Here is a 15365-nt window from a genome sequence, read left to right on the forward strand (position 1 = left end):
GGTGCTCAAATTAACCCATCTTTGGCCACCATCTACAAGTTTACCCCCACAGCTTTTAACATGACCTTAGTATTCTTCAATAGCTTCTTTGAATTTAGGGTCCTCTTCTACATTTTCTGGCCCAGACCTGGAATGTGCCATTTCTTCAAAGAGCCCTAGTTCCTTTTAGAAGGAAATGGAATTTAGAGACACCCTTTTAATCTCTATATAGCTTCTGCTTTTTCCACTTAACAACAGATCCTGAAGATCACTCTATAGCAGTCTAATTTCTCATTCCCTTTTTCACAACTGCATAGTACTCCACTATGTGGATGTACAGTAATTCATTCAACCAGTTTCCTATCAATTGACATCTGTTTCTAGTCTTCTGCTATAACAAGCAGTCTTCAATCAGTCACCTGGTACATATATCCCTATGAATTTCTGAGAATGGCTATTTATTTAAAGCACATTAAGTATTACCTTTTAAATCTCTGCTACCTAGATATGCCAAAATCATATTATTTTAATATGTATTTCTTGTATTATTATTAAAATAATTGTTCACATGTTTGCTGAATATATATATATGTATGTATATTTCTCTGTGTCAATTGTCTATGTCACTTTTCAAAGACTTTGTTTTTCTTATTGATTCTTACATATCCATAAGAGCCATGTAAAGATGGTTAGTTCCATGAGGAAAGGAGCCAGTCTGTCTTCTTCTCTGCTATACTCTCAACATCCACCCTGGAAGTCAGCAAATAGCTGCTCAAAAACATCAGTGAACAAATAAATATTTATGATAGCAGTGTATGTCTATATGTTTTAAATTTTTCTCAATTTAACAATTTTGCCACTTTGAGGAAGTTATTTAGCCTTCATAAATCTCTGCTTCTTCTGTGAAATGGGAATAAGAGTTCCCAAAAGCATTGTTAATTATTTTATTACTACATTTTCTGGTAGATAATAAGAACCCAAATGTTAGTGTCACTTCACAGCAGCAACAGCATCAACAGATCATTCATCAATACCACGAAATATTAAATCAGAAATGGTATTTTGAGATGGAGCCAAGAACAACAGAGCAAATGATTTTATTGCCTGCATAGACCATCAGATGTGTTAATACATAGTGAGAAAAAATAATTTTGAAAGAAGCCAGACAACTGTTTTCTTGGCAGAATATTTGTTTCAGGAATTGCTCAGGGATATTTCTTACATTTGCGGATTTTTATGCTTCCCTGATTATTAAGTATCTACCTGTAGTTTTGAAAGGAAGAATAAGTTATCAAAAGATGAGGAAAACCAATGGGAAATAAGTATTAGTTCTTGATTTTCTTTTGAAATGGTAAAGATTCAGAGGAAGGAAGTAAAACATACACATAATCCAGTATAGAAAACTGTTAAGGTGCCCTCACAGTCCAGAACTTCCATATTTTCTTTCTAATTTGTAAGACTAATCAAGATCAATAAACGAGGTAAAGTCATTTTCATTTGGTCCAACGATCTTTTTTTTTTTAAGTCTAAGTTTCCCATGATGGGGAAAAAGTTTATAATTATTTAATAATTATAAACTTAATAATTTCATGGAAGAAATACATAATTGCCACATAAATAATAAAACAAAGGTCATCTTGGAAACAACAGCAATTTGAACTTTAAGGCAATCCAATACAAAGCTTAACACCCCAGTTTTCAAGCTCCATTTGTGACGATCTGGATAATCCAGATGATTTGGATCCTGGCCACAACATCGTGGTGAGTATATTGATATGGGCCTGCCCACACACTGTTGAACACACTATCAAAAACGTGTCTTCCCTTACTTAACCAATTGCCTTAACAGAAAGAGCAATCTGATTACCCACTGTGTCAGAAGCACCACACCAGGGACCCAGAGGGAATTCTAATCGCATCCCCACCCCCAAGATTCCTGCAAAGCTGGGGGAGGGATAAGCCTCTCTTGAACCCAAGTCTCTCTCCAGATGTTGTGCCATTTCTCTGCTCCTTGTGTGAAAGAAGAGTCTTTACCAGTGTCTTCACTTCACCTTCCATTGCCTCCTAAACCCACAGCAATCTGGCTTCCACTCCCCAACACCCCACTAGAAATGTTCTTTCAAAGTTTCTAAAGACAAAAATGTAATACAATTTCCCTTTTCTCAGCAGCCCTCAATGCCGTTGCTCACTTCTTGAAACACTCTCTTCTTTCTGCTTCTGAGACGCCATCCTCTCCTGGCTTTTCCTGTGCCTCACTCACACCTCCTCTGTGCCCTGTGTCTGAGAGTAGGGCTCCTCAGACCTCCCACTTAGCCCGCTTCTCTCTTTCTACACATTCTGCCCAGGAGCTCTCACTCAGTCCTTGGCAGTAAATATAATCTCTATACCGATGACTTTCAAATTCATATCTCCAGCTTAGATTGCTCTGGTAAGTTCCCCACACCTATATCCAACTGTCTACTCAACATCTCCATTTTGATATCTAAAAGGAAACTCCAAACTAACACGTCTAAAATTAGGGGTTTGGTTTCCCATCCCTTTCCACCAACTGTCTTTTCCTACCCTTTCTCATCTCAGTCACTGGTACCCCATACCCCTGCTGCTCAAACCGGATAACCAGGCATCACCCTTGATTCCTCCCTCATCCTCACTCGTCCACGCCAAAAATGAACTTATCACTAAATCTTATCCAATATATTCACATTTCTCCATCTTCACTGCCACCACCATCCCCTGGTTGGAGTTAGTACTCCCAATAGCCTCTGAACCTCCCACTTCTGTTCCTGCTCTTTGTCTAATCTACTTTCCACCCAGCAGCCAGAGAAATTTTTGATAAAGTAAAATAGTATATCTTCGTAATGAGTTTTTTGAAACAGGTTAAAGTTTTATACCTCCCAATATTATTAAATCAATGAGGATGGGGAATAAAAATAGAATCACATACCCACAGATGAACCTAATCATATATAAAATTGATAGCATAACCACAAAGATAAGTCAAAAACTAAAAATAAAGAATAATCCTATAAAATTTTTAGACTTGACACTAATATAATGTTATATGTCAATTATATCTTGATAAAGAATTTTTTAAGAATTAATCCAAGTGACTTTAGAACACAATACTCTCACAGCACATTATTGGTATAGTCTTAAAAAATAATAATAAATCAAAGCAATCTTGAACTTAAAGATTTTGTTTTGGTAGTGGTATGGGAACAGACATTCCTGTGTATACTTTAGAATTGAAAAAATGATATTGGTGGGAACCAGAGATCTCACTGTGGGAAAAAGGAGATACAAATGTGGAGTGAGTAAAGGAGAGGGAGAATCCTTTGCTTCTCATTGGACCAAGGTTTCAGAACAAACTCTCAACAGACAGATAGATCTCCCAGCTGTATCTACGGAAAGGATGCGGGGGCAAAGACAATCCAGTAGCAATGAACACAACTATTGCTGTCCTAAATCTTGGTTTCCCAATGCCATTCTCCACCCAAAGGATCAGGGCTCCTTAGAGAAACGGCTGATTTTTCCAGTGCTGAGGTAGGGAAAACACAAGCTGGGCCTGGACTATCCCAGGCCAGAAAGCAAGAAAGTCCTCGAAAACTGATGGGGACATGTCCAAAGGACTCAGGAACTGCGTGAAGAAGGTTCCACTTGCCAAATCTTGGGTAATTTGAACATCAAGAAGAACGATGATAGGAAGGGATTATAACCCACTGAATAAAAAATAACAAGCACAACAAAACTATAGTGGTAGGGGGCAAAGGAGCGCTTTCCTTTACAGAAGAGTACCAATAATAGAAAATTACTCTTTTGCAACTACCCTTACAATAATTATTTTAGACAAGAATCCTCAATTTATGCTACAACCATTGAGTGAAAGTGTTTTGGGAAATATAATAATATGGGCAGTCTCCAGGTTTCCCCTCACAGATTACTTATTAAATACAAAGGGGAAAATAGGTACCTTTACCAAAGAGAAATCTGGATCACACCACCTTAGCTAGTAGCACCAACTATGCGGGAAATTGTTGAGACACTACATGCCTCTGACATGACACAGAACAAGGACACATCACTTCTGTAGTATTCATGCCAAAAAATGCATAATCACACATCTAATCTCAAGGAAACAATAAAAAAAATCCAAATTAAGGAATATTCTTCAAAACAACTTTCAAGGCCACAAGACAAAAAAAATACTTGAAGAACTTGTTCTAGATTAAAGGACAAAGAAGAGACAAGACAACTAAAAGCAACGTATGATTCTTGATTGAATCTTGGATCCAGAAAAACAAAAAGAAGGGTTCGGCTGTGTAGGACACCATTGGGAAAATGGGAAATTGGATGGGAACTATATATTAGACGACAGCATTATATCAATGATACTTTTTTGAGTGTGTTAACTACATGGGAAAACGTCTTTTTCCTTAAGACATACCTGCTGATGCTTTTAGTAGGAAAGTTTATTGATGTCTGCAACTTATTCAGAAGTGATACAACAAAACTAAAAACGTATAGAGAGTGATGAAGCAAATGTGACAAAATGTTAACTGACGAATCTAAACGAAAGATATATAGTATTCATTGTGCTATTTTTGCAACTTTTCTGTAGACTAGAAATTTTTCAAAAATGAAAGTGGGGGATAAAAAAGTAGTATCATACTTCAATTTTGACCCAAAAAAAACTCATCAGTGTGTGTCACTGAGTGAAAATTAAACCCAAACTCCTCCTCATGGTCTACCATTTCTGCTTGGGTGACTCCTAGTCATTCGTCAGGCCTCAGATTAGAAGTTATTTCCTCTGGGAAGCATTCTCTAAATACCAAACCTAGGATAGCGTGTCCTGTCTTTACTATATAGCCCCTTATACTTCTCCAATATAACAATTATCATTGTTTTATTCACGTCGGTTTATCTTTATGTGCTAACTTCATGAGGAGAGATACCAATCTATCTTTTGCCTGTTGTTTCCCCAAGATCCAGCAGAACACCTGGCATTTAGCCCGTTGTTGTAGACATAAGTGCTGTCCCACAGATATATCCAGTTCTTCCCTTAGAACACGGTAACTCTCTCTTTGGAGTTAGGTGTGACCATGTGACTTGCCCTGATGAAGAAGTCTGAACGCAAGAGGTATTCACCATTTCTAGGCAGAAACTTCAAGAGCAAGTACATGACCCTCTCTCTCTCCATCCACTATGGTGACTAGCAGTGACCAGCCAGGATGAGGATGATGGGGAACAGAGCCCCTAGCCCCCCAAAATGGAGGTTCCAGCAGCCTATATACCTACATTCCTACGATGAGCAGGACGCCCTGCTAACCATGTCCCCCACCCCCCACTGACCATGTTGGACGTGTAATATGAAAAATAAACTGGATAAAGCCAGGAGATTTTGAGGTTATTTGTTACATCAACACAAACTAGCAGAGCCTAACTGATAGATATGTGTTCAAATACTGAATGAACCTTGACTCAAATAGCCAAATATTAGCAATAGGTTAAAAATCATTTGAAAACATATCTTTCATAGAGGGAAGGTCAAATAAATTACTCTTTACTCACACAGTAGAATACTCTGTAGACCCTAAAAATAATGAAGTAGCTCTTTATATTATGATCTCCAAAAGATGTTCCAGAAAGTAGAAAAGCAAGGATACGTACACATAAGTGACTGTGATGTATATGCATATAACAAAATATTCAATTGGAAGTGTTGACCAAAAAGGTAGGGTAGATGTCAGATTTCAGTGCAACTTCTGGGACAAACCACATCCAGAAACTTCTAAATAGGTTATGAAAATGAGTTACATGCCCCTAAAACCCCTCACCCAAAATGAGGATGTAACAGGGTCTAGAATGAGAGAATCTGTGAAGATTTTTGGAGGGGACCATGGGTATCCAGTGAGTCCTGTGTATCAACCAAAAGCAAGACAGAAAGCTTCAGTGGCAACCCTCAGAGACTTAACATGAGTTCCCCACAATTTGGACAGGGAGCGGGGAGCACAGAAGACTGGTGTCTGATTCCTTCCCAGAAGAGCTAAAAGATGAGACTGGCTGGCGAGCTGCTCTGATGGAGGGGCGAAGGAGAAGTTACTAGGTTGAGCTTGGCCTGCCCTTCCAGAGTCTGTTGAGGGAGAGAATACCTGAGTGTTCACATGGACTGTGTGTGTAAGGGTCAGCAAGAGTTTGCTTTAGATGCCGAAAGGGCTGCCAGAGCAGGGGAGACTGCACAGAAGAAAGCTGGAATAGACGTCAAATTTCAAGGAACTCTGGAAGGAGCAAGGAACCAGGCAAGACAGAAACACAGCAGCCCTCCTCCAGGGAATTGTGGGTGGGAAAGCGCTGGCAAGAATGGGGTCTCGGACAGCCTGCGAAGGGACCTTGCCAGAGAGAGTCAGCTGGGAACGTACTTTAAGAGGCCAGAGCCAGCTCACTACCATGCCAGTTGACAAAGCGCCTTCCTGTTCTTCAACGCCAAAGGCGTCGGAAACCTGAGCCAAGGCGAGAGAGACAAAGAGAGTGAGAAAAGCCCAGGCTGTCCACACACCTTCCTGCCTGTAGAAACCACCGCGACTGAAGCTCTGATCACCCCACGGAGCTGGATGCTCCGAAATAGGGATCAAGTCTGCGTTTTGTTCCTTTAAGCAACTACAGGACAGGCATTACCTGTGACCTGAAGTCATGGGGCTTGCACTTGTTTCTACCTAGGAGCAGAGAGAAAACTCCTCCACAGGGTAAACCGAAAGGGACAGGGGAAGAAAGGGGGTGGCTTTATGGTTAAACCCAGGACCCCTCACAGCAAACTGCCACTCACGTGTGTCTAAAATATCACTGGAAGAACCTGGAGATGCATGGTGGTTGCCCCTCGCGTGGGGTCCTAAAGACAAGTGTGGGGGTGGAATTAACTTTTCACTATATGCTGTTTCGCACGTTTTCAGCTTTTGTATCTCTTCATGCCAATGTGCAGGCAATAGATGCCCATGTTGTGAAGTTACTGGTCTTAGAGGCGGTATGGCTGCATGGGTAAGAACTCCAACTGCCTGGGCTCTAATTCTGGTTAGGTCAGGACTAGCTGTGCATCCTTAAGCACATTAACCAACCTGTCTGTGCCAATTTCACCAACTGTAAAATGAGAATAATGACAGTGCCCCTCTGGGTTTTTGTGAGGACAAGATGATTTAGTTCATTCAAAGTTCTTACAACAGTGCCTGCCTCATACACACTCAGTGAATGTAGGCTGTTATTATTACCTATTCGAGCAATATATATTAAAAAACAATAATAATATAATTATAAATGTTAAAGGGGAAAATTCCATACGAAAAAAAGAAGAAAATCTGAATACCATTAAGAACTAGTTCGTTCTTTTCTCCCATAGTAAACAGGAAACAGATTTAGAGTGGATAAAATGGAAATAAGGTTAGGTAATATTTCGAAGTAATCATCTGAGAGGTGAAATGGTTAAAATCAGAAAACAATAATCTCCTGATAAGTATGAACTTCCATGCAAAAGAAATATTAAAGTGGAATTAAAGGGTATTACAGCTGGAAAAAATAACAGTCTATCTAAGGGGAGCAGCATCCAAATGTCACCAGTCACTAATTGGGAGAAATCTCAACAAGCCCCAAGAGAGGTGGGGGGGGTGGGGGGACAAAAATTTAACCACCAGAAAATTAGTCATGAACTTGCAATACTAGAACAGAAAGAAAAATTTTTCTTAAAAAGCATGATTTTTGGAGGCTGCTCCAGAGGCCGACATCCGAGAACAAGGCAGGTGCTGGTTCTTTTGCCACAAACATAAAAACACAACCTGCCCGCAGACGTCCATGTGTCTAAATATAAGCAGGAGGAATTTTGCAGAAGGGGGGCCATCGTCACTCAAGAACGGGGGTATTAACTTGAATGACGGAAGACGACTGCCCTGGGACGCCTGTGGGATGGGGGACATCCTAGTGCAAGTGCTTACCCCAGAGAGACAAGCCCTTTGCACACACAGTCCAAACAGCATGGAGAGCAGCAATATTCTGAAGACAACTGCATGGGGTGGCATTCAGCCCAAATCTAGAAGGCCAGAGTCTGCACCTCTGTTGGCGGCCCTGGATCCAGGGCAGAATGGCTTTAAGCATCCCCAGGCTGCAGTCCCTTCACCTCAAACCCCACTCTGTTTCACGCAGGGGAGGGCAGGAGAAAGGAAGTTCAGACATTCCAGTGAGTTCTGGGGAAAGAGGATAGGGGCATGCATCTCACCGTGAGAATAAATAAGGCCCCGAAGGTAGAATGAGCAGATAACAAGCTCCTGAGAGTCAAAGGAGAGACAGTATGGACCACGTGATTCGAGAGCAGAAAGTCTTTCTTACAAAGAAATTCATACAAATGCTGGGACTGACCAGGATGAGAGGTAACCTTTTGGGAACAGCAACATGTCAAGCAGTCCAGCAAAGTAACAACTATTAGGTGGACCCGTCCAGGCCCACTATGTAAGGCCACCAGCTGACAGGGTCAAATGCTGGCTGAAGTCCAGTCCCCAAGTCCTGCGCCAGGAAAGGGTACCTTCTTGGACAGACCGCTTCTCCATAATTCACACAAAGGCAACTTACCTGTTAAAAGTGGAGGGGGAAAGAGGGGTAGCCCAAGAAATGCAAAACCTAAGGAAAAACAGTTCCGTACCCAAATGGGGAATGGCTACCGACTATAACAGAAGAGTCACCAACCAGGTGTAACGATAACAGTTGGTACGTGCAGTGCGCTTACTGTACGCCAGCGTTATCCTAGCACATGACAGGGAGCCCCATTTGACTATAACTGTGGCCATTAGAAATAAACTCGTTCTTATCAAAGAACGTCTTCAAGGCTAAATTAAGAAGCAAAACTGGAAACCGAGAAAGTCTGGCTAAAATGAAAGGAAACACTCTTACATTCATAAAGTAAAAGACAGGCTTCTGTGTGAAAATCATATATGATGTTGCCCTGCACGGGATCTGGAAGAATGTGAAGGGTCCACCCCATTTTTTCCACTACTCGGGATGACCATACCACCACCAAGATAATCAGAATTCCACTTTATGTGGGTCCACTGTTTCAGGGGTTCAAACACTCTCATGTGTACCAGGTCAGGCAGCACAGTGTCATGGAAAGGCCAAAGACTTGGATACAAGATCTCAGCTAAAATTCTGAATTTTACCACCTATTATCTAGACGGTCTTGGACAAGTACCCTAGTCCCTCTGGATCTCCACTGATAAATCTATCAAATGAAACCCACTGTCTCCATTTTGCAGATGAGAAAACTAAGGCCTGAAGAAGTAAAATGACCTGCATGAGGTCACACACTTGACAAGCGGTAGAAGAGGAACATCTTTTGATACTAGCCGGTGCTGTCAGAACTTAGACGGGGGGCCAGCCCAGTGGTGCAGTGGTTAAGTTCACACGTTCCGCTTCTCGGCGGCCCAGGGTTCACCGGTTTGGATCCCAGGTGCGGACATGGCACCGCTTGGCAAGCCGTGCTATGGAAGGCGTCCTATGTATAAAGTAGATGAAGATGGGCATGGATGTTAGCTCAGGGCCAGTCTTCCTCAGCAAAAAGAGGAGCACTGGCAGTGGTTAGCTCAGGGCTGATCTTCCTCAAAAAAAAAAGGAACTTAGACAGGGTCAGAAGCAGGCCCAGGGTGCTCCTGTTCTAAAGCTCGACATGAATCTCAAAAGAATAAGCACAAGAACACATGGAATAGATGGAATAGATGAAAGTTTAAATGTCTCTGATGACAAATGCATCTTTCAGTTTGTCCAAAAGAAAATTAGGTTGATGATAAATCAAAGTAAAACTCTCTCCACATTATCCAAATTGGCTTAATGTTTGTAGTTGTGTATTTTCGAGCATTTCTCAAAAACATACAAAGAGTTCATAAGTGCTAATAAATAAACTACTTTCCACATTATCAACCAGACCTATGTAAACTCTAGGGCTGAGAGATAAGTTTGCCTCAATAATTAATGGTAAAATTCTAATTTACATATTCAAAGTCTCCATTAAATTAAAACGTGGATTCTCCCTACAGTGGAACTGTTTTGATTAAACGTGTTTAAATCAAATTGTGCAAAAAACAGAAAAGTTCAGGGTCCCTCATAAAAGTCCCTTAAATAACAGAACTTCAAATAAGCTCCAGCTGTCAGGGAGCAGCCAGGTATCTTTTTTGGACCAAGCTCTTGTAAGTGGAACAAACTGAAAAAGATGCACACGATCACAGGCAGCATTGAAGGGCAGAAGAAAACATTTAAGCATCAAGACCCAGAGAACAGAACCCCCATTGGGGAAGGAGGGTCTTTTATTTCTAAGGTCGCTTTAAGAGACCAGAAGACCAGAGCAAGAAAAAGGACAACCTGCAATATTTGCTAAGATAGGCTACATATTAAAAAGTAGCCTAACAATAAAAGGACTCACAGAAAATTAATCTATAATAGTTAAAAGCACACTGGCATAAAGATATAAAAATTTGGGTATATCTGGTCTGATCCCAAAAATCCAAGGTAAGAGTAAAATTATTTAAGGGATTAGCTTTTTACTTTCTAAATTCTTGAGATTTAGCCAAAAATTATTCCAAAATATCACTAGAGAGGAACTTAACTAAGGACAATTTCCTATTTACAAATATAAGGTAGAATCGAGCTACTCAGTAAAGCATAATTAGGTAGAAATGAAGGGTTCTGATGCTATGCATACATAAAATCTTAAAAGGAGTTATGTAAAAATGAGCTCATATGCACAGAAAAAACTTCTGTAGGAATATATGTTAAATGTTAATGTTGCTGTTGCTGAGTAGCGGAATTAGAAGGGAAATATATATTGCTTTCATTATCAGGAAGCACTCAAAATATGTAGAGAAGCAGACAATATAATGCCGGTTGGAAGAGAAAGAGATGCAGGTTGATTTTATTCTTGGATATGAGATCATTGTTAACCAAACACAGAGCCCTCTGCTAGGCACAACAAGGAAAACCAAGATGAATCAACAAAACCAAAGCCCGAGTCCTCAGAAAGCTCAGGATCTTGGAGTAGAGGTAAAATACATACTCCAGCAACTAAGCACAAGGCAGAATTCAAAAGGTGCTATAGTGCTAACAGTAAACACAGAATGCCATAAGGGCAAGACAGAAATACCAGCTGAACGGAATCCGGGAAGCCTAGACAGAGATGGTCATTGTCTTTCCACTGGGCTCTGAAGGATGGAGAGATTTTGGCAAGTGAATGATGGGAAACAGAAAAAAAAAAAAAAGGCCAGCTCATCTTGAGCAGTCACTGTGTGCCCGGTACTGAGAAGCACTTTCATGCATTCATTCATCCAACTATTCATTAATTCATTCAATCCTCATATTCGCCCTATAAGAGAGGTACTATTATCCTGCTTTACAAACCAGGAAGCTGTAGCGTGTTGAATCTCACACAACTAGGAAGCAGGAGAACCAGGCCTGAACCCAAGCTTGTGTTCCTCATCACTCTGCCCCACCTCCAGGCAAAGAGAAAACACTGGGACCTATAGGCGAAGGAAAATGATGAACAAGGTCACGGAAGAAGGAAACTTACATTTATTGAAGGGTCTCCATGGTCAGCCTCTGGATTAAGTGCTCTTTGTATGAAATTTTATTTATTTTTCCTATGAAACAGTCATATCACATGTATTTTAAGGACAAGAAAACTAAGGTTTAGATAGGTCAAACAGCTGATAAGTAGCAAAACGGAAATTTAAAGCAGGTCTGAGTCCAATCCCAGGTCGAGCTGGACAGATGGATGGTTTTACCTGCAGTATCTCATTTAAACCTCCAAACCACCCCATACATCTAGTAGCAGTATTTTTCTCATTTTACAGCTAATGAAATGAAAAACCAGATAAGGTAAGTAACTTCCCCAAGGTCACAGAACCGGAAGTGGACTCCACATTTAAGCCAGGCAGCCTGACTTCGGAGACAGAATTCTGACCCTCTGGATAAACTGCCAGAAGAGTAAAAGGGAGCCAAATCATGGACAACCTCTAATGTCAAACTCGGAATCGATCAGCCGTACAAACTCACTGAAGATTTCTGCTGTGGAGGACATGATCGAATTATGTTTCAGGAATAAAGTCCTTCAAATAAACATCAAAATTAGATTCTTGGCACATAAAGTTTAATAAGACATGGCTCACCTTACCTATACAGCTTTTCAAATAAGGTTAACCATTGTTTCTATTAGGCATATTTAATTTACCTAAGAAGGCCATCTATGTAGTTATCCTGCAAGTACTCAATTCTGGTAACCCTACGAAAGTGTCAAGCCCTAACTGAGTGCTGTAATACTTTGCTTAGCATAAATTCCATTAGATTTACCCATTAATATATCTTTCTACAGATTTCTTTACATAGTTGTGGAGAAACTGCAAGTTGAGTAACAATTGAACCTGCCTTCTCAAAGCAAAACAGGAAGGGAGGAGGGGGGCGGAAAGATCAACAATTGAAATAGGTTTGCTTTTAACATTTCATTCTGCCTTTTGGCTACGATGCACAGTATCTTATACCAAATATAAGCCCAAGCTAACCAGCCAAGAGGCCTAAAGTTGTCCACCTACAAAACAGGTTCAACATTTCCCAGTCACAAGCAGAGTCTGACTCATCCTAACAGCCAGCATCAATTCTTAATGAGTCCCAGAGGCCCCAAAGTCCTTTCTAATTCTTTTCCTGCCAGTCGGTCCCTATCCCCTCTTCCCTGTACTTGCTCCGTCCCAAATTCCTGAAGACCTACCCCGTCCCACCTCTTAAAAAATCACTGCCAACCCTTTGCATCACGAGGCAGACACACAGGTTTGAGTCACTTTCTCTCCATCTTCCCTCCCTCCCCACGACTCCCCAGGGCTTGAATCTCCCCACTCACCAGGTGCAGGGTCAGGGGCAGCAGCAGCAGGAACAGCCACAGGTAGAGGTGGCAGCTGTTGGTGAACTTGCTCTGCTCCGGGTCGTGGTACCAGCCCCCCGTGAGCGCGGCCCACACACCCTGCCGGAGCAGCTGCAGCACCTGGGACACCATGCCTGCTGCTCCCTGGGGCCGGCGCGCAGCGTGCCGCACGCTGCCCGCCGCTGCCGGGTCCCCGGACGTCCTCAGCTTTAATACCCGGGCCTTCGGGCGGCGCCAGCGCCGCCGCCGCCGCTGCCGCCGCCCCCTCCACCTCCTTCCGCCCCACGGCTGAAGCTCGAGCTGCTTTTCTGTCCAGACCCGCGAACCGCGGCGCCGGAGCCGGCTGCTGCCGCCGGGCAGGTGGGCGCCATGTCCGAGGGAGGAAGGAATTTCCCATGGTGCTCAGAGGCGGCTGCTCAGAAGATGCTCCAAAGGCTCCTCCCAGCGCCCGCCCAGAGTCCTTCCATAGGCCTTCCTTGAGGGGTGAGAAAGATTTCTGTGAGTCCTTCCAGGCTCTCCTCTTTTGCCTCTGCCCCGCAACCCCCTCCTTGTCGCCCAATCCTGCAATTAAGGGGCGTGAAAGGCTTAAAAATCAAAGATGTTCTCATGCAGAAGAGGCAAACCGGGACATGTTCCTTTGCCTTTTCCTTTTTTGCCTCCTGCACCAAAATATTTATGTAACTCAAGATCCTGTCACACGTCACTCAGTGTACTTTCCTCCCCTGCTCACTGCCTGCACAGCTTCATTCTCAATTAACTAGCTGCTGACCCCAGACGTTCTACTAGTCTAAGCTCTACCTAAGCCTTTGACACTGACCTTTTTTCCTCCCTCTTATTTTCTCCTCCTTCTCCTGTTGTCCAACTTGGTAGATAATGAATAATTCTTTATCTTCCTGGAATAATTTCAGGAGCCTCAATTCGGCTACTTGTCTTTTTATATATTTCCTAGAACATAATCCCAGGCATCAACCGGCTATTTAGAATGTTAGTCTAAGTTTCCATACTGTTTAGATAGGAAGACCCACTAGACGGTATCATTGAACTAACAGTCTTTAAGCTTTTGTAATATTTTCTCATTTATAGTAGATTAATTTCAGATTCTTTTCTGAAAGCAAGTTTTGGACGAGGAAGAGATAAAGAGGAACTCGCCTTCCTTAGAATAAGGAATGGAAGCCCCCAGTATTAGTAATTAGTAACTTAAAGTAAACAAGTTTGAGATTCTTGAAGAGAACAGGTTTTGGGAAGGGAGGCGATATAAGGGAACTTGTCTTCCTTAAGAATGAACAGAGGAAGCGCTGTGGGAGCTGGGGCCTTTGGGAAGAACAAGAACTAGAAGGCTCCATTATCCCGAACGTTACTTTCCTGCATCATGCTTACTCATCTGTCACAAACACATCGTACCTCTTCTCTGATATGTGCACCTGTGTATGCCCTGGCCACACGCTGGTCTCCAGCAGCATCTGCTCATGGCTGCCTCAGTTAGGCCTAGTAAAGGCACACCAGCCTTTCTATGCTGAAATGAAATAGCAGGAGGTCCATCATGAGGAGTGGGTCTAGACATGAGAGTCCACTGGGTTACAGCAAAAGCCTCATATTGGTGTGTATACCTTCAGCCTTAACCACTCTTTAATCTACTCTGCATTTGTCTGCAGGAATGACTAGCCAAATTGTAATAATGATGCTTTCTGTATTGGGCGAATAATTTTCTCAAAGACACAGAGGATGTTTGTTTTCATATGGTCTCAATGCTTTTTAACCTACCAGGTATTCTATAAATGTTTAATGAATCAATCAATCAACTCTGCAGGAAAGACCCGCACTAAAAGATCACTTTCATGGGCCTAGGAGGAATGGCCATGCAGCAGGCCCATTCCTGCACTGAAGGAGTGCCCTTATCCATTTGTGTCTGATTCATCAAATATTTATTGAGCACCTTCTGTGTGCCAGGCATTTTGCTAAAGACTGGGAAACCAAATATAAATAAAATATAGTTCTATCACGACAGAGTTCACTGACTACAATAGGAGACAAGAAAATCAACAAAGACTTGCAATAAAATGTGCTGTGTGATGTAATAGGATTATTTATATGTATACTATTGGAGGAGGTCACAGAGAGGACATGACCACCAGTTGACCCAAGAGCTGGATCCTGGCAATCAGAGGCTCCTTTACCCCCCACCCCCACCCCGTGGTTCGAATATACATTCCACCACCATTCCCACACTGCGAGGATGCAATCTTGAGAGAGTAATGTGTTATTGAGAATGTCTGGACTAAATACAAGACTGAACCCCATTAAGGCTTCTATATAAACTCTTAAGATGCTGGCGGGTGAGTGTGGAGATCTACCTGTCTTGTGGCCACCCAAGGCAAGCCTCATATGCAAGTTTCCTTACGTATTAAAAATAAATCTGCCAGGGGGCCAGCCCGGTGGTGCAGCGGTTAAGTTCCCAAGTTCT

The 15365-nt window shown here is 42.1% G+C and overlaps 1 protein-coding gene across 1 annotated transcript in view; it reads right to left on the bottom strand.

The window, feature by feature from the left end:
• Window positions 1–13199, bottom strand: part of PCNX2 (pecanex 2) — a 281084-nt gene extending 267885 nt beyond the window's left edge. The window contains exon 1 of the mRNA XM_046654236.1: window positions 12884–13199. Within this exon, the coding sequence (XP_046510192.1) occupies window positions 12884–13036 (153 nt within the window). The 5' untranslated portion in view covers window positions 13037–13199. The remainder of the gene's footprint in view (window positions 1–12883) is intronic.
• Window positions 13200–15365: the final 2166 nt, after the last annotated feature.

Source organism: Equus quagga, chromosome 2 (genome assembly GCF_021613505.1).
Source record: "Equus quagga isolate Etosha38 chromosome 2, UCLA_HA_Equagga_1.0, whole genome shotgun sequence".
Lineage (NCBI taxonomy): Eukaryota > Metazoa > Chordata > Mammalia > Perissodactyla > Equidae > Equus > Equus quagga.